Source organism: Electrophorus electricus, chromosome 12 (genome assembly GCF_041902795.1).
Source record: "Electrophorus electricus isolate QZ-2024a chromosome 12, ASM4190279v1, whole genome shotgun sequence".
In the NCBI taxonomy this organism is placed as follows: domain Eukaryota; kingdom Metazoa; phylum Chordata; class Actinopteri; order Gymnotiformes; family Gymnotidae; genus Electrophorus; species Electrophorus electricus.
This window is the reverse complement of record NC_137508.1, coordinates 7,873,011-7,885,357: the sequence shown is the minus strand read 5'-3', so window position 1 is coordinate 7,885,357 and position 12,347 is coordinate 7,873,011. Positions and strand designations below refer to the sequence as shown.

At 41.3% G+C, this 12,347-nt stretch overlaps 1 protein-coding gene across 4 annotated transcripts in view; it reads right to left on the bottom strand.

The window, feature by feature from the left end:
* The window catches only part of arhgap22a (Rho GTPase activating protein 22a), a 25,152-nt gene extending 12,805 nt beyond the window's left edge, over positions 1-12,347 (bottom strand). For 2 of the 4 annotated variants that reach the window (XR_014126734.1, XM_081725273.1), the window contains exons 1-3: positions 10,698-10,813; positions 7,116-7,315; positions 4,977-5,064 (exon numbers count right to left, since the gene is read on the bottom strand). Coding sequence is in view for 3 of the 4 variants with exons in the window: in XM_081725273.1 (XP_081581399.1) it covers positions 4,977-5,064; positions 7,116-7,315; positions 10,698-10,740 (331 nt within the window). In the remaining variant the exon portion in view is untranslated. Of the gene's footprint in view, positions 1-265; positions 760-4,976; positions 5,065-7,115; positions 7,316-10,697; positions 10,814-11,906; positions 12,005-12,253 lie in introns of those variants that run through there. The other 2 variants (XM_081725274.1, XM_027010927.3) reach the window with 2 other exon arrangements.

The following is a 12,347-nucleotide window of genomic DNA, read 5'->3' as shown; positions in this document are numbered from 1 at the left end:
AATATCCTTTCACTGTAATACAGTAACAGACATTCACCCTTCATGTCTTTTTTTTGTCTCAGTGGGTTTCTGTTGGAGGTCCCCCCCGGAGCAGGCAGATGGAAGCTGCTCTGTGCTGAAGAGTCCTCTTTTCCCTCCCTCTTTCTCTCTCTGCCTCTCTCTCTCATTCTTAGACTCTACTGCTTCCATGCATATTATATCATCTGGCTTTCCCTGTCTCTACAGGCATCTGACTACCATCAAGCCTCCCTGTGTGGCACAGGGCCCTCTCTTTCCTTCTCCCCTTCTTCCCGTCTCCCCCCCCCTCTCCCTCTTTCACTCCTTCCATCTCTTTTTCACTTTCTACCCACACACTCAACCCCCCACATCTATTAGCATCACCAACATTTCCATTTTGAAGAAGGAACACATCATTCATTTTCTATCGTGTCACTTATGACATCTGGTATTGAGGAATACATACACAGTGCAGATTCTTTGGTTCAGAAAGGGTTCCATTGGATAAACAATCGGTTTAAAGCCATCAGTAAAACCATAAAAAAACAATTGAAAGCTTACATAAGCAATTCTAGAAAGTGTGAAAACAGCACACTTCTGCTCTGTCTCATGTTCATAGTGCTAGAGGTGGGCCTGTTTATGAGGTCCCCCCTTGGCTGTGTGGTCATCCGATATCCAGACGATAACAAGTGCCAACTCAGCAGTGCTGCAGTCCTGCGTCGAGACGCTTGGGTTACCTCAGGGAGCAATGCCCTCGCAGCTCTGAGGACAGGCAGAAAGGGGTTGTCGGAACAGATGTAACTTTATCTCCTACAGTTCCACCTCCATTGCAGTGGCTTCAGGCTCTACTTTTTTTAAAACCAGAAATCAGTGATGTTACTGGGTGCACCATGAACTTCCTGACATTAGTTTACAGCAGAACTGTGTTGACAGGCCACATTGTTTAAGTAAGACTCAGACCAGGACAATGTATTCAAGCATTCTAGCAGCATGGGTACTGCCTGAGTATTGTAGAGCATGATTCAAACACTGCTCCAAAAAGGGACAGATCACGAAATAGCAACTTTTCTCAGTATCAGTCCACACTTCATATGCTCATAATCATTCCACACAGATTCCATTTGAAGTCCAATAGTCTAGTATGATAGCTACATGAATGTCTGGTATGGGCATGCAAGGGTTAAAGTGGCAGTGCCAGATCAGAGAGCAGCAGTAATGCAGTGAACACCTTTCACTACACTTTATGTCAAATTACAGGGGCACATTCATGCAAGACTCTCGGACCAGCACTTATGCTCCTTCCCGCACATACCAAAAACACATGTAAAATGGCTTGCAATTGGAGCTGCCACTTCCTGGATCCTATTCATGGATTTGTCAGCCTTTATCACCTAGAAGCCTTTTTTTCCCCCAAACCAAGTGATTCCCAGCAGGAAACCAGCTACCCATACACTCCTGTAAATCTCCAATAGGTGCTGTAGGTGACAATGGAAAATCCTGCCTCCTGCATCTCCTCTGTTTTGAGTCATGGTGTAGGAGAGAGGACGGAGTGAGTGAGAAACTTACAAAGAAAGTGTGGTGCTTACCCTTGGGCTGAGCAGCGGGGTTCTCTTGCAGCCGGCAACAGCCAAGCCCCATGTCGGCACACAGCAGCCGCACAGGGCTTGGCTACTCAAATGCCATGTCAGTTCCACCCATGGCCCTCCCAGAAGGTGAATCCTTTACACAGGTATGTGCCAGGGGCACTCGATTGCGGCAGAGGAAGAGTGAGTGAGAGAGAGAGAGCGAGAGAGAGAGAGAGAGAGAGAGAGAGAGAGAGAGAGAGAGAGAGAGAGAGAAAGAGAGAGTGCCAAAAGACCCCAAAGTAGCATTATAGCCAGAAACCCGAAAAACAAGTCCTTCATTTGCTTCATTCATTCATTCAAAAAAAAAAAGTTTTGTTTTTTTTTTCTTTTCCTTTTCTTCTCGCCTGCCCTCCCTTGCTCAGGCAGACACACACATGCACAACTCCTCCAGACTGGGAGGAAAGCTCCGGCTTGCCCTCGCTTACCCTCATGAGACACGCCACCACCAAGCTCATCTTTTCCAAACACTGCAAACATCCCCCAAACACAAACAGACCCAGCTAATCAATCTGTGTGTTTCTATGGTAGAGAAGTAATGTGTCTTCACATGGGGGTATGTTAACATTTCTGCAACCCTTATGCTGATATTTCTTCATGTTGCCTGGAACTTTTTTCCCCTTATTAAACCCAACTGCTTATTAATTAAGCTCATCCCTCTTTGAAGACATTTCTGGAGACCACACGGTGAGTGTGTGTTACACAGATGCTTCTATTAAACAGTCCTTAATGGGGGACTTGGGGGTGCTGTCATCTGAGCTCCCAATGTACAGTAAAACATTCTTTACAGACCAAACATGAACCTTCTCCAAATGACTGTTACCGACAAGCACAAGCTCAGCTCAGACCTCTGCTCTGCAGACTCACTCCAGTCACTGCTCCTGCCTTTGTGTCAAGAACAGGCTTAAATAGATCCATTGTTCAAGTGTTTGATATCTAGAGGATGCCGAGGGAAAAGAGTTGGACATTTAAATATGAAGTGGTAGTGCAACAGAAGAAAATGGCTTTCCAGCTTTCCCTACTCTGACTTGATTTTATAACACAACCTGCAGAAAAGAACCACAAGCACAACTGACTGCATGGGGTAGCCAAACTACAATACACAATTTCAATTCCACTAATTCAACCCCTTGGCATGGGTGATACAGGTGTTACATAAAATACAACAGTATGTAAGAGCATTCTAATCCTAGTGCTGTTCCTCATGGACTGGAGTACACCTACATGAAATGAAAAGGAATGTAATACTCATTATCAACCACCAGTCCCAGCATTTGATTCTCCGGACACATATTTGCTGACTTTCTCTGTGCCATTTACTGTAACCAGGGAGGGGAGCAGAGATGAGGGACACGAGGGATCATTTGGCCTTAGACAATCCAGGATGAAAGACCACCAAGAAGCACATGTGCCTTTGTGTGTTAACAGCAAGTTACTGCACATCGTAATTTTCAGAAAAAACATCCCAAAATAGAGACAAAATCTAAGGAAAATTTAAGCCATTTTGAGAGATATTCCCACTCAGTACAATCCCCTCCTAAAGACCTAAAGACTTTCTGTGTTTGCCTGCACTGACAGTCCTGAAATTGCTGTCAGTTCAACATCACAGCAACTATGTTCATCACAGCAAGTAGAGCAGAGCAAAACACAGGCATGTCGGAATACAGAATGTTCTTATTGACAACCAAGTCAAGTACTTTATAATAGAATGCATGAATATTTCATAATATATAAGTCAGAATGAATTGAATTTGGTTAATATGATTATTAATTTAAAAGACATTATCCTATCATTGGCTTTCATCGGCTTCAGCCATTCAGCTCTTTGGCACACTTTGGCACTGATATGTGTTTGTTGTCATATTGATTTGTACTCAGGCTCATACTGAATGAAATCATAGGAGAGTGGTAAAAATGAAATCCACTCTATCTGCCACTGCTCAGAAACCTAGTCGCTGAGCTCTAAATGTAGTCATGTGCAAGCTGCAACAACAGGAGCAGATTTAGGCATGTACACTGATAGATATAGCACCAGTTCGTGATATTTACTTGGTGTAAATGAAAGAGCTCCCCCATCATCTAGTTATGAGAATTAGGGTAGTGCTTTACATCAGTGCACACATTGCTAGGCACAAACATAAAATATCCCAATAAATAGGCAAAACACTGCACGTTTTGACACACTGTGGCAGGATTCGATGGGACTGCATGCTACTTAATGTACTGTGAATGGTTCAGTACTGACAAAATGACATGGTAATGACAGTATACATACTAGTTATATACAGTAAGCTATGTGTATGTGTGTAAACAGTTATGCATCAATTGTTGTCACTGCAAAAATAAATAAAAAAATAAATAAATATTAGCTTAATCAGAATATTGCTATTTATCAGTAGAGTGATCTTTCTTGAGACTTCCTTAATACTGACTGGAAATTACATTTTGACAAGAAGACATTTACAGAACTGATACTGGCTTTTAGAAATATCATACTTACAGTGTTAGATAGTTATGAAACTAAGACAAGCACACTGACAACTAAAGCACATAAATCAGCATAGAAATTCATAATAGGTCACTTATAGAGAGAGACAAACATCTAAGTTAATTGCACTAGGTTTCAACATTGAGACATTCCTAAAATAGCAAATCGATCACTTTCCATAAATGACCACATAACCCATAACAGATTCATTCATCAAATGCATCAAATATCTCCTTTATACATCAGTATATGTGAAGCAGAGGATACAAGCCATACAATAGTTCCGAGGGGAAAAAAATCAGCATTTGTTTCAGCTGAAATGGTCACATGGGAAAACACTACTGTGTACTTGGAAATGACACTGAAGTGTTTACTTTGGAGGCACTTATCTTTTTCTGACCTGGTGAATTAACAGTGTACCAAAACAGCTGATAATACAGCATTTGTGCAGCGAAAATCAGCAACCTAAAACCAAATGTCTTGCACAGCATACATTACATATGGTATATTGCATACTGCATTGTATAGTTTAATTAATTAAATAATTGAAATATGTATAAGGGTATGTTTGACTGTATGAGTGGATAACTGTCAATGTTATAAGAAAGAAGCTTCAGAAGCTTCAACAATCTCAAATGCCCTTCAAACAGATTTCTGGCTCTGGGTGCCCTCTAGTGGATAACAGCAGATAATGGAAACAATCCATTATCATATACAATACACAAGCCCCTCTAAGCATACTGCATGTCTGTGAACTTACTCTCCTTGCTTCTACATAAGGTGAGCAGGTGAGCTGGAGGGGGAGCAGGGATATGTTACTTAAGCAGCCAGATGTAGGGAGTTTCCTACACTGCTTCACTCTCACTCACCTGGAACTATCTCGAAAAGATGACGTCCAGGTTCATCTGGATTGGTCATCAGCTCGTTAACTTGACAGCCATGTAATGGGATGGAGCCCTGGAAGACAGCAGGAACACAGGACACACAGGACAGGGTCAAGGACAATGTGGACCAATCTCCACTGACATGTAACTCCCTTCTTCACATGTTTTATCTTTTCAATTATTTGTGGAATTAATAGTTATTCACTGGGGAGTGTTGCAGATTAGTTCTCTGTCAAGACATTGTAAATGGAAAATGGATTTTCGGTGGTAATTACTAAATGAGCTGTCCTTCAGGCATAAGGGACTGATAAAACAGTGTGTGAGCGGACCTCACGGCGTTATATGCAAGACTCTATTTTACACTCTAATCAGCATTGCTGAGGAATGCACAGTTAGACTAAGCCACTCTCACATTATAAATTATGCACCTCTAGCTCCGAACTCATCCTCGGAATTGAAATCTTTACACAGCAGCACCAGCAGCCATTGACCAGTGCTGCAGAATTTGCTTACTAAACCAAACTGCATATCTGCATGTAAGCACTGATAAGGATAAAATACCAATTTATCAGCAGAGAATGGAGATGCTTACAGGGAGTTGGGGCACAGAAGCAACACTGTGCATTTCAAGGTCCCAGGGGACAGCAGTGAGCAATTGGGTATGGATAACACAGACCTGTCACTGAAACAGAGATACACTGTCTCATACCTTGGCCTGGTGGTAGTCCACTAAATGTTAAAGGCCGGCTGCTTTGCATCAGCTAAACACTGTTGCTGAGTGGGATGGGAGCTTTCTAGCAGATCCACTCATCAGGCCAAGAGCGTGTGGCACAGCATGACAACGCACTCAAACTGGAGGTTTTCCAAAGGCATTTTGACTGAGCGATCACAGCAATATCCTGATTGAGGTAGCATTCAGTATGCTGGGATATGTAAACCCATGTGACCTGGCAACAACCTCACCTCGTAGAATTTAAAAGCACGCTGGAGTAAGTCATGCCCCCAACATCCAGATTTATAAAAGACATTTTGACTGAGTGAGGCAGTAACATCCTGCATAAGAAACTTTTAGTGTGCTGGAATATATAAACTCAAATTCAAATTCAAGTTTATATGTATAGCACTTTTTAGAACAGTTATTTCATAAAACAGCTTTACCAAAATCATCTATACAGAGAATCCAGGTCCCAAATGAACAAACCAGAAGAGGAACTCATCTTGTTCTGGTTAACACCGGAAGGTATTTTCATACCACATAATGAATAAAATTGCTTTTTGCTGTTAATTTCAGCTTGCTACAAATTTACAGGAGTCTTTTTTTTAAGATTTAAGAAATAACTAACACATATTTGTCAGAAGTATTGAGATTATTTAATCCTACCAATATTTTATTGAGGTACTGAGATTATTTACACCCATCAATTAGGAGTTCTACACAGAGTCTGAATAGGGAACATCAAAACAGTGTAGCATGGGAGCTGATGGAAGTGGGCTGTTCGCTAATGTTTCCATGACACTCAGGCACAGGCCGAAATCTTATCAGGACACGTGATCTGGGAACAGCCTCACTTTTGAAATGTAACTTGAATTTAAAAGTAAAGAAAAATTGGGAAAACAATGCAATAAGAAACATTTGTCTTTTCACAAGAGATACACTCTTTTCATGAATAATCTGTACATATTCTGTACAGTGTGATGAGAGAAGAGCTGTAGAAACAGTCATCCCTGAGTCAAAGGCAAGAGTGGTGAGAGACAATATATTGATTTTCCAGGCTAAAAATAACGAGCAGACATATAGGTAAAGTAAGAAGACAACAACCTTCCTGAAGCAGCATATCAAAATACATATCCACATTATTCTAGCAGACAAAGAATATTTGTTTTTGAGAAATGTGACTAGCTATTTAAAATTGCTGCCTGTGGCATCTTATAAAGACTGAATGCAATTTTTATGTACTTTAATTTTTTCTTATTAAATTATATATTTTAGTAATACACCTCAAATCTAATTCTTTATACAATCTGTGACAAACATAATTATAAACATTTGCTGCTTGAAACCTGACTGTATTCAATCAGTAAAACTACACAAATGAAGGAAGGCTAAAGGCTTTCATGAAGTACCTGTGGTTTGGTTTCCTCTTCATCTTTGTAGAAATAGAGATGGTCAGTGCGAAGCACGAACCAGCGTAGCTGCCAGTTCTTCATGATGCTGCGCTGCTTCTTCAGCCAGCCAGCCTTCAGTGCCCTCTCTTGGAGGCCTGGGGAAGATGGCCGACTCGAGCTCCGTGTCAGTTCTCCCATCACCATGCTCTTAGACCTGGCTGTAGACACAGATAGACAGGCAGACACACACACACACACACACACACACACACACACACACACACACACACACACACACCCATGGATATATTAACACAAAATAAATAAATTGAAAACTCTTGACTGTATTACTAAACTTCAACAAACAACAGACTCTCCAGAGTCCATCAAATGTTGCCATATGTGTTTCTACAGAATTTCAATGGTTTGTAAGTGGCATGCAACTTAAATTTAATAAATTAAGATTGATATATTCAGCAAAGCAGGTATATTTCTGTCCAGTAGGAAAAAAATGTTTATCAAAAGTGTCGAGCAAATCAAAAAACCATTATAAAGTCAAAACTCAATTATCGAGGCAGCCCTCTGGATCAGGAAACGCCAGTAAAAGTTCCAGACACCTACAAACGTGGACAGTGCAGTTTACTGTTCAAGATGTAGAGGTAGTAACAATTGTGGTGTAGGACACGTTTCAAGAGAAATAGGATGTTTCAGATCCTTCAATAGTTGGGCAAGAATCAGCAAAGCAATTTGTTTGCACAGCTCACAGGGGACTGCTGTCTGTTTCTCTGGAAACCTCTATATATAATATAGATATTTTTTTAAATGCACATTTGATATGTAATAGGAACAGAAGTAGAATTCATGTGAGATTTCAGAGGGGCAAAATCAATCCCTTCTTTCCATCTATTCCATCTCCTTCTCCTTAGTAGGAGGCTAAGGACATCAACATGTGAGAGTGCTATCAGGTTCCCTTCTCTTCCGGCATTTCTCTCCAGTGTGTTCTGGCACACTGATCCTCATCTGGGCTGTGTTCTTCTTCTCTTACATCTCTCTTAATCGCAAAGTCACAATTGCTTCTTGTGGTTTCTGGCTATAATGGCCATCCTATTCCCTGAGTCCATTTGTCTCAAGGAGCACAGCAGCCACTGCCAGAATCTCATTAAATCACTGTGGGTAATGGAAGCCTCATCAATGTTAGTGTGGACCTCTCAGCCAACAGGGAACAAGGGAGTGGGGGTGCACCTAGGATCACTCTCTCCTTAAAACATCAAGCTCCAGGGACAGACCCACTGCTGTCTCCCCTCATTAGTACTAAAAGCTAAGGCCAAAACCCACCAGCTGGTCAGCCAGCTTAAAGATTGATGTACAAGGAACTGGATGCATCATCACCCATTCTTCCATTTATCTGCATGTCTGCTCATTACCCTGTGCTCTAAAAATAAGGCAAGACTACATAGGCCTATGCATATTTCATTGATACTTATTTTAGGAGCTCAATTTTGTATCTGACCTCAAACTATCTTTTTTTGTGCCACACTGTCCTATAGTGATATAAAAATTTTAAGTATTAATTTAACAATTAATCTCTGTGATCAGATGCCAAAAATAACTAAAGGTTTTTGCCAGAGGAAGCGTTATCCAAGAATTCAAAAAAACCAAAAAACTTTACAATAAGGCTTATTATTATTTCATGATGCACTTTTGTAAGTCGCTGGATAAGAGCATCTGCTAAATGCCATAAATGCTAATTTCATGACGATATCTACTTTCCAAAAGTCATGGCATCCTGCTATTCCATATTTGCTCAGGAGCATAATGAGCTCTCCATTCAGTCCAGGTCCACACCAGCACTGCTGCAGGACAGGTTAAGGTTGAACAAATTACTTGCCTCCTTATTCCAGTCAGGTAGTGGACATGCTGGGAAATGCATGTGAATCATTGACTTTCCAGCAGGGCACTTGAAGACAGAAGACACTCATGGCAGTTCACTTTCATGGCTGGCAATAAATTTAATCTCAGGCATGTACATAAATGTCTATCTGCCCTCTTAAGGCAGTGGATAGTTCATATCATGATCTGCAGTAGTCACAGGGGAGAATATAGGTGAGTGTTCCTGGATGGTGCTCCTGGACTGCCAAATGCATCAGCCCCCATGTCTGCCTTTGTAATTGCACTGACCCACATTACAGTAATCAATCAAGAAGTCTTTGCAACATACCAGTGCAGTATAAATGACATTATACAGCATTAGTACATCTGTTGTAAAAATAAATGACAAAAATTAACAACCATGTACAATGTGAATTTGCTCTCTCTTTAAAAAAAACTGTTACCCCTTCACATATCATCAGATTACTGAATCACAAATCCTGTTATTACAATCATTACTGGCAGATAGAGTTTATGCCTCATTAGCAGTGTGTCAAATCAAACTGCGTGTCACAACATGTATTTAATTCTGAAAAAAAAAAAACTGAAACATGCTAAACATATGCACACATTCAGTCAGGAGTGAAGAAAAATCTGTATTAGAGGGTGGCCAGGGTTCATCAGAAATTATACTTCATTTGAGAACAAATGACCGATGGTGTGGGCTTTCTGCTCAGCATGGTAAAATGTGCTCATGGAACCCATTGGCAGGTGAAGGCAGAACACTCATCAGAGGTGACATGCTCCATGTGCAGTGTTACAGAGGCGAGACAGAAAAACCATGGATGTCAGCTCCCTTGCCTCTGTGTTATACACCCTAACAGGCAGAGGATCAATCCACAAATGGTTTTTCATGGCTCAATAGCATTAGTGCTGAAACAGCCCAGCACCATGCCTGGAACCTGCACTGGAAGGGGAAACACCCAGATTGGGACCACGCTCTCCATTTCCAACTGGATTCAGCTGTTCTCTGTGCATAAGCCTCCAAGAGATTATTGCACTAGCAGCAATTAGCAGTTTCTCCTGCCCTATTGAAGCCAACTTTGAAATTCAGATCTTATTATTTCTTTGGTGTGTATGTCGTCAGTGATTGACTCGTGAAACTAGGACAGAAGTGAAAACCAGAATAAGCAATGTAGACCCTTACACAAAGTTGGGTTCAATGAGCAGGAACATAATGAGCATACTTAATGATGTCACCTACAAAGAGCAATAGTCGTGCAATGCTGTCTCCATAAATGTTGAACATTTATGGAGACAGCATTGCACGACTATTGCTCTTTGTCATGAATAGTGTATATGCATTATAAAAAATAAAGTACCCTTAAGTCATAACTGGTCATGATTAAGCCATCATTGATCATAGAGATATTGAATCTCCACTTTCTCAACAAAGCAAAAGAACTACATGACACATAGCCAGGAAACATATTAATCTTAATCAAGTTATTACAGGTTACTAAGCAACAGAGCAGTACTGTCCAACCTACGGAACACAGGAACAATGTATCCAGCACATCTTCCTGGTTTAGGAGGCGCAAGATAAAAGCGGCCCTGTCAGCAGAGCAGTGGGGGAGATGGTGCAGAGTACAGATGCAGGCAGGCAGAGCAGGATGTAAGAGAGTGGATGGAACGCGGCAGAGAGAGGCAAAGCACAGCGGCAGCACTTACCTCTCCTCGTCTGTCTGATCTTGGGACTCAGCATAGTGCTCATGGCTGGACCGTGCGCTCACCCATCCACATGTTGGGATCCTCACTAGACTCTCCTCCACAGCCTCGCCCTGTTGCACCTCATCCACCAGCTCTGGCCAGTACCCCTCCCTCCCTCCCTCTCCCTCCCTCTCCCTCCCTCCCTCCCTCCCTCTCTCCCTCTCCCTTTCCCTTGCTCTCTCTCTCCCTCTCCCTCTCTCTCATTTGCTCATGTCCCACTGGCCCACTGCTCTGAGCTGCATGTTTCCTGAGCCCCGCCCCTGCTTATTATACAGAGGCAGCTGGAGGAGAGGGACTTCTTGCACGTGCTCAGATCCATCCTTACCAACGATGCATTATTTATCCCACCACCCAGATGAATTCTTCGCTGGCCCAGCCATTAAAGGCCTGGATGATTACTGTCAATAATTCAGTGAAGCAGAAACAGAAGGGTCTCTGCCATTTTCATTTTTCCACCTTTCTCTTAATTGGCCTATGTTGTCTATGTTCACTGGTGTGTGTCGTTGTGTGTATTCATCAATTCAACTTCCCTGTTTCTCATACTATTTCCTTATTCTTCTTGTAACTTAACAAGAGTCACCATATTAGTCACCATGTCCAAGCTAAAATGTCAGTTACTAAAACTGTTTTGAAGAGCTGTCAATAAATTACTCACTGCAGGCTTACAATACATAACCGCATATACAATATCCACAATACAATATCTAACTACCGCTTCGTGATAAAATCCATTTTACAACCTTCTCAACATACCCATGCTTTTTACATATTAAACATATTAATGGTAGTGCCATTATTCATCATAACAAGAATTCATTTGAGTCTCACTCCAACCAAAAGTCCTGCTTTCTCTTCAAATAGCATATGCTGGACTTGTGCCAGGAGCGGTTACATAAAGCTGTTAAGTGCTTATTGTAGATCAGTCAATCAGATGTCAAAGTCACCAGGCCATATGTAAGGCAAGCCAAAAGCAGTGAAATATACAGGATACTGCCTCAGAGAGAACATTAGAACATATGCTGTGCATTTAAAGACACCATAGATTCAGACTAGTAAATATAATTTTGACTTAGTAATACAATTGTGTACTTTCATTAATTCAACAGAGAGTTGTGATGGATGATAATTTATTTTAAAAACTTTGAACAATATGGGGGGGGGGGTTATTACCTAAAGTCTTCCAGTGTCTTCTCTGGTACTTTGAGTTTTTCATAGCTGGTACATCTCCAAGTACAATCAGTGTATCCTGGATCTGCTGTCTGGCGTCTCTGCACAGAAATCACAGTTAAGCAAGATGAAGCCATTTAGCAGATTCGTTTTTCTCTTGTCCCTGAAGCCATCGAATGGGAGGCATTTAGTGTAGTCAGCTTTCAATGTGCAAAAACAATCAGATAATGTTGTATCACTGAGAAGAATGTGAGCAAGTCACCACAACACAACAAAAGTGGCACTGAGGAGCAGATTCCATATTTAACGTCATCGGTACAAATAACAAGATCAACATGTGCTTCACTTACTTAGTACTTTCTGTATCAAATCAGCTGCTTTTGAAGAGCATGTCACAATTTACAAGATTCATCAGCACAGTGGAAAAAAATTAGAGGGCTGACA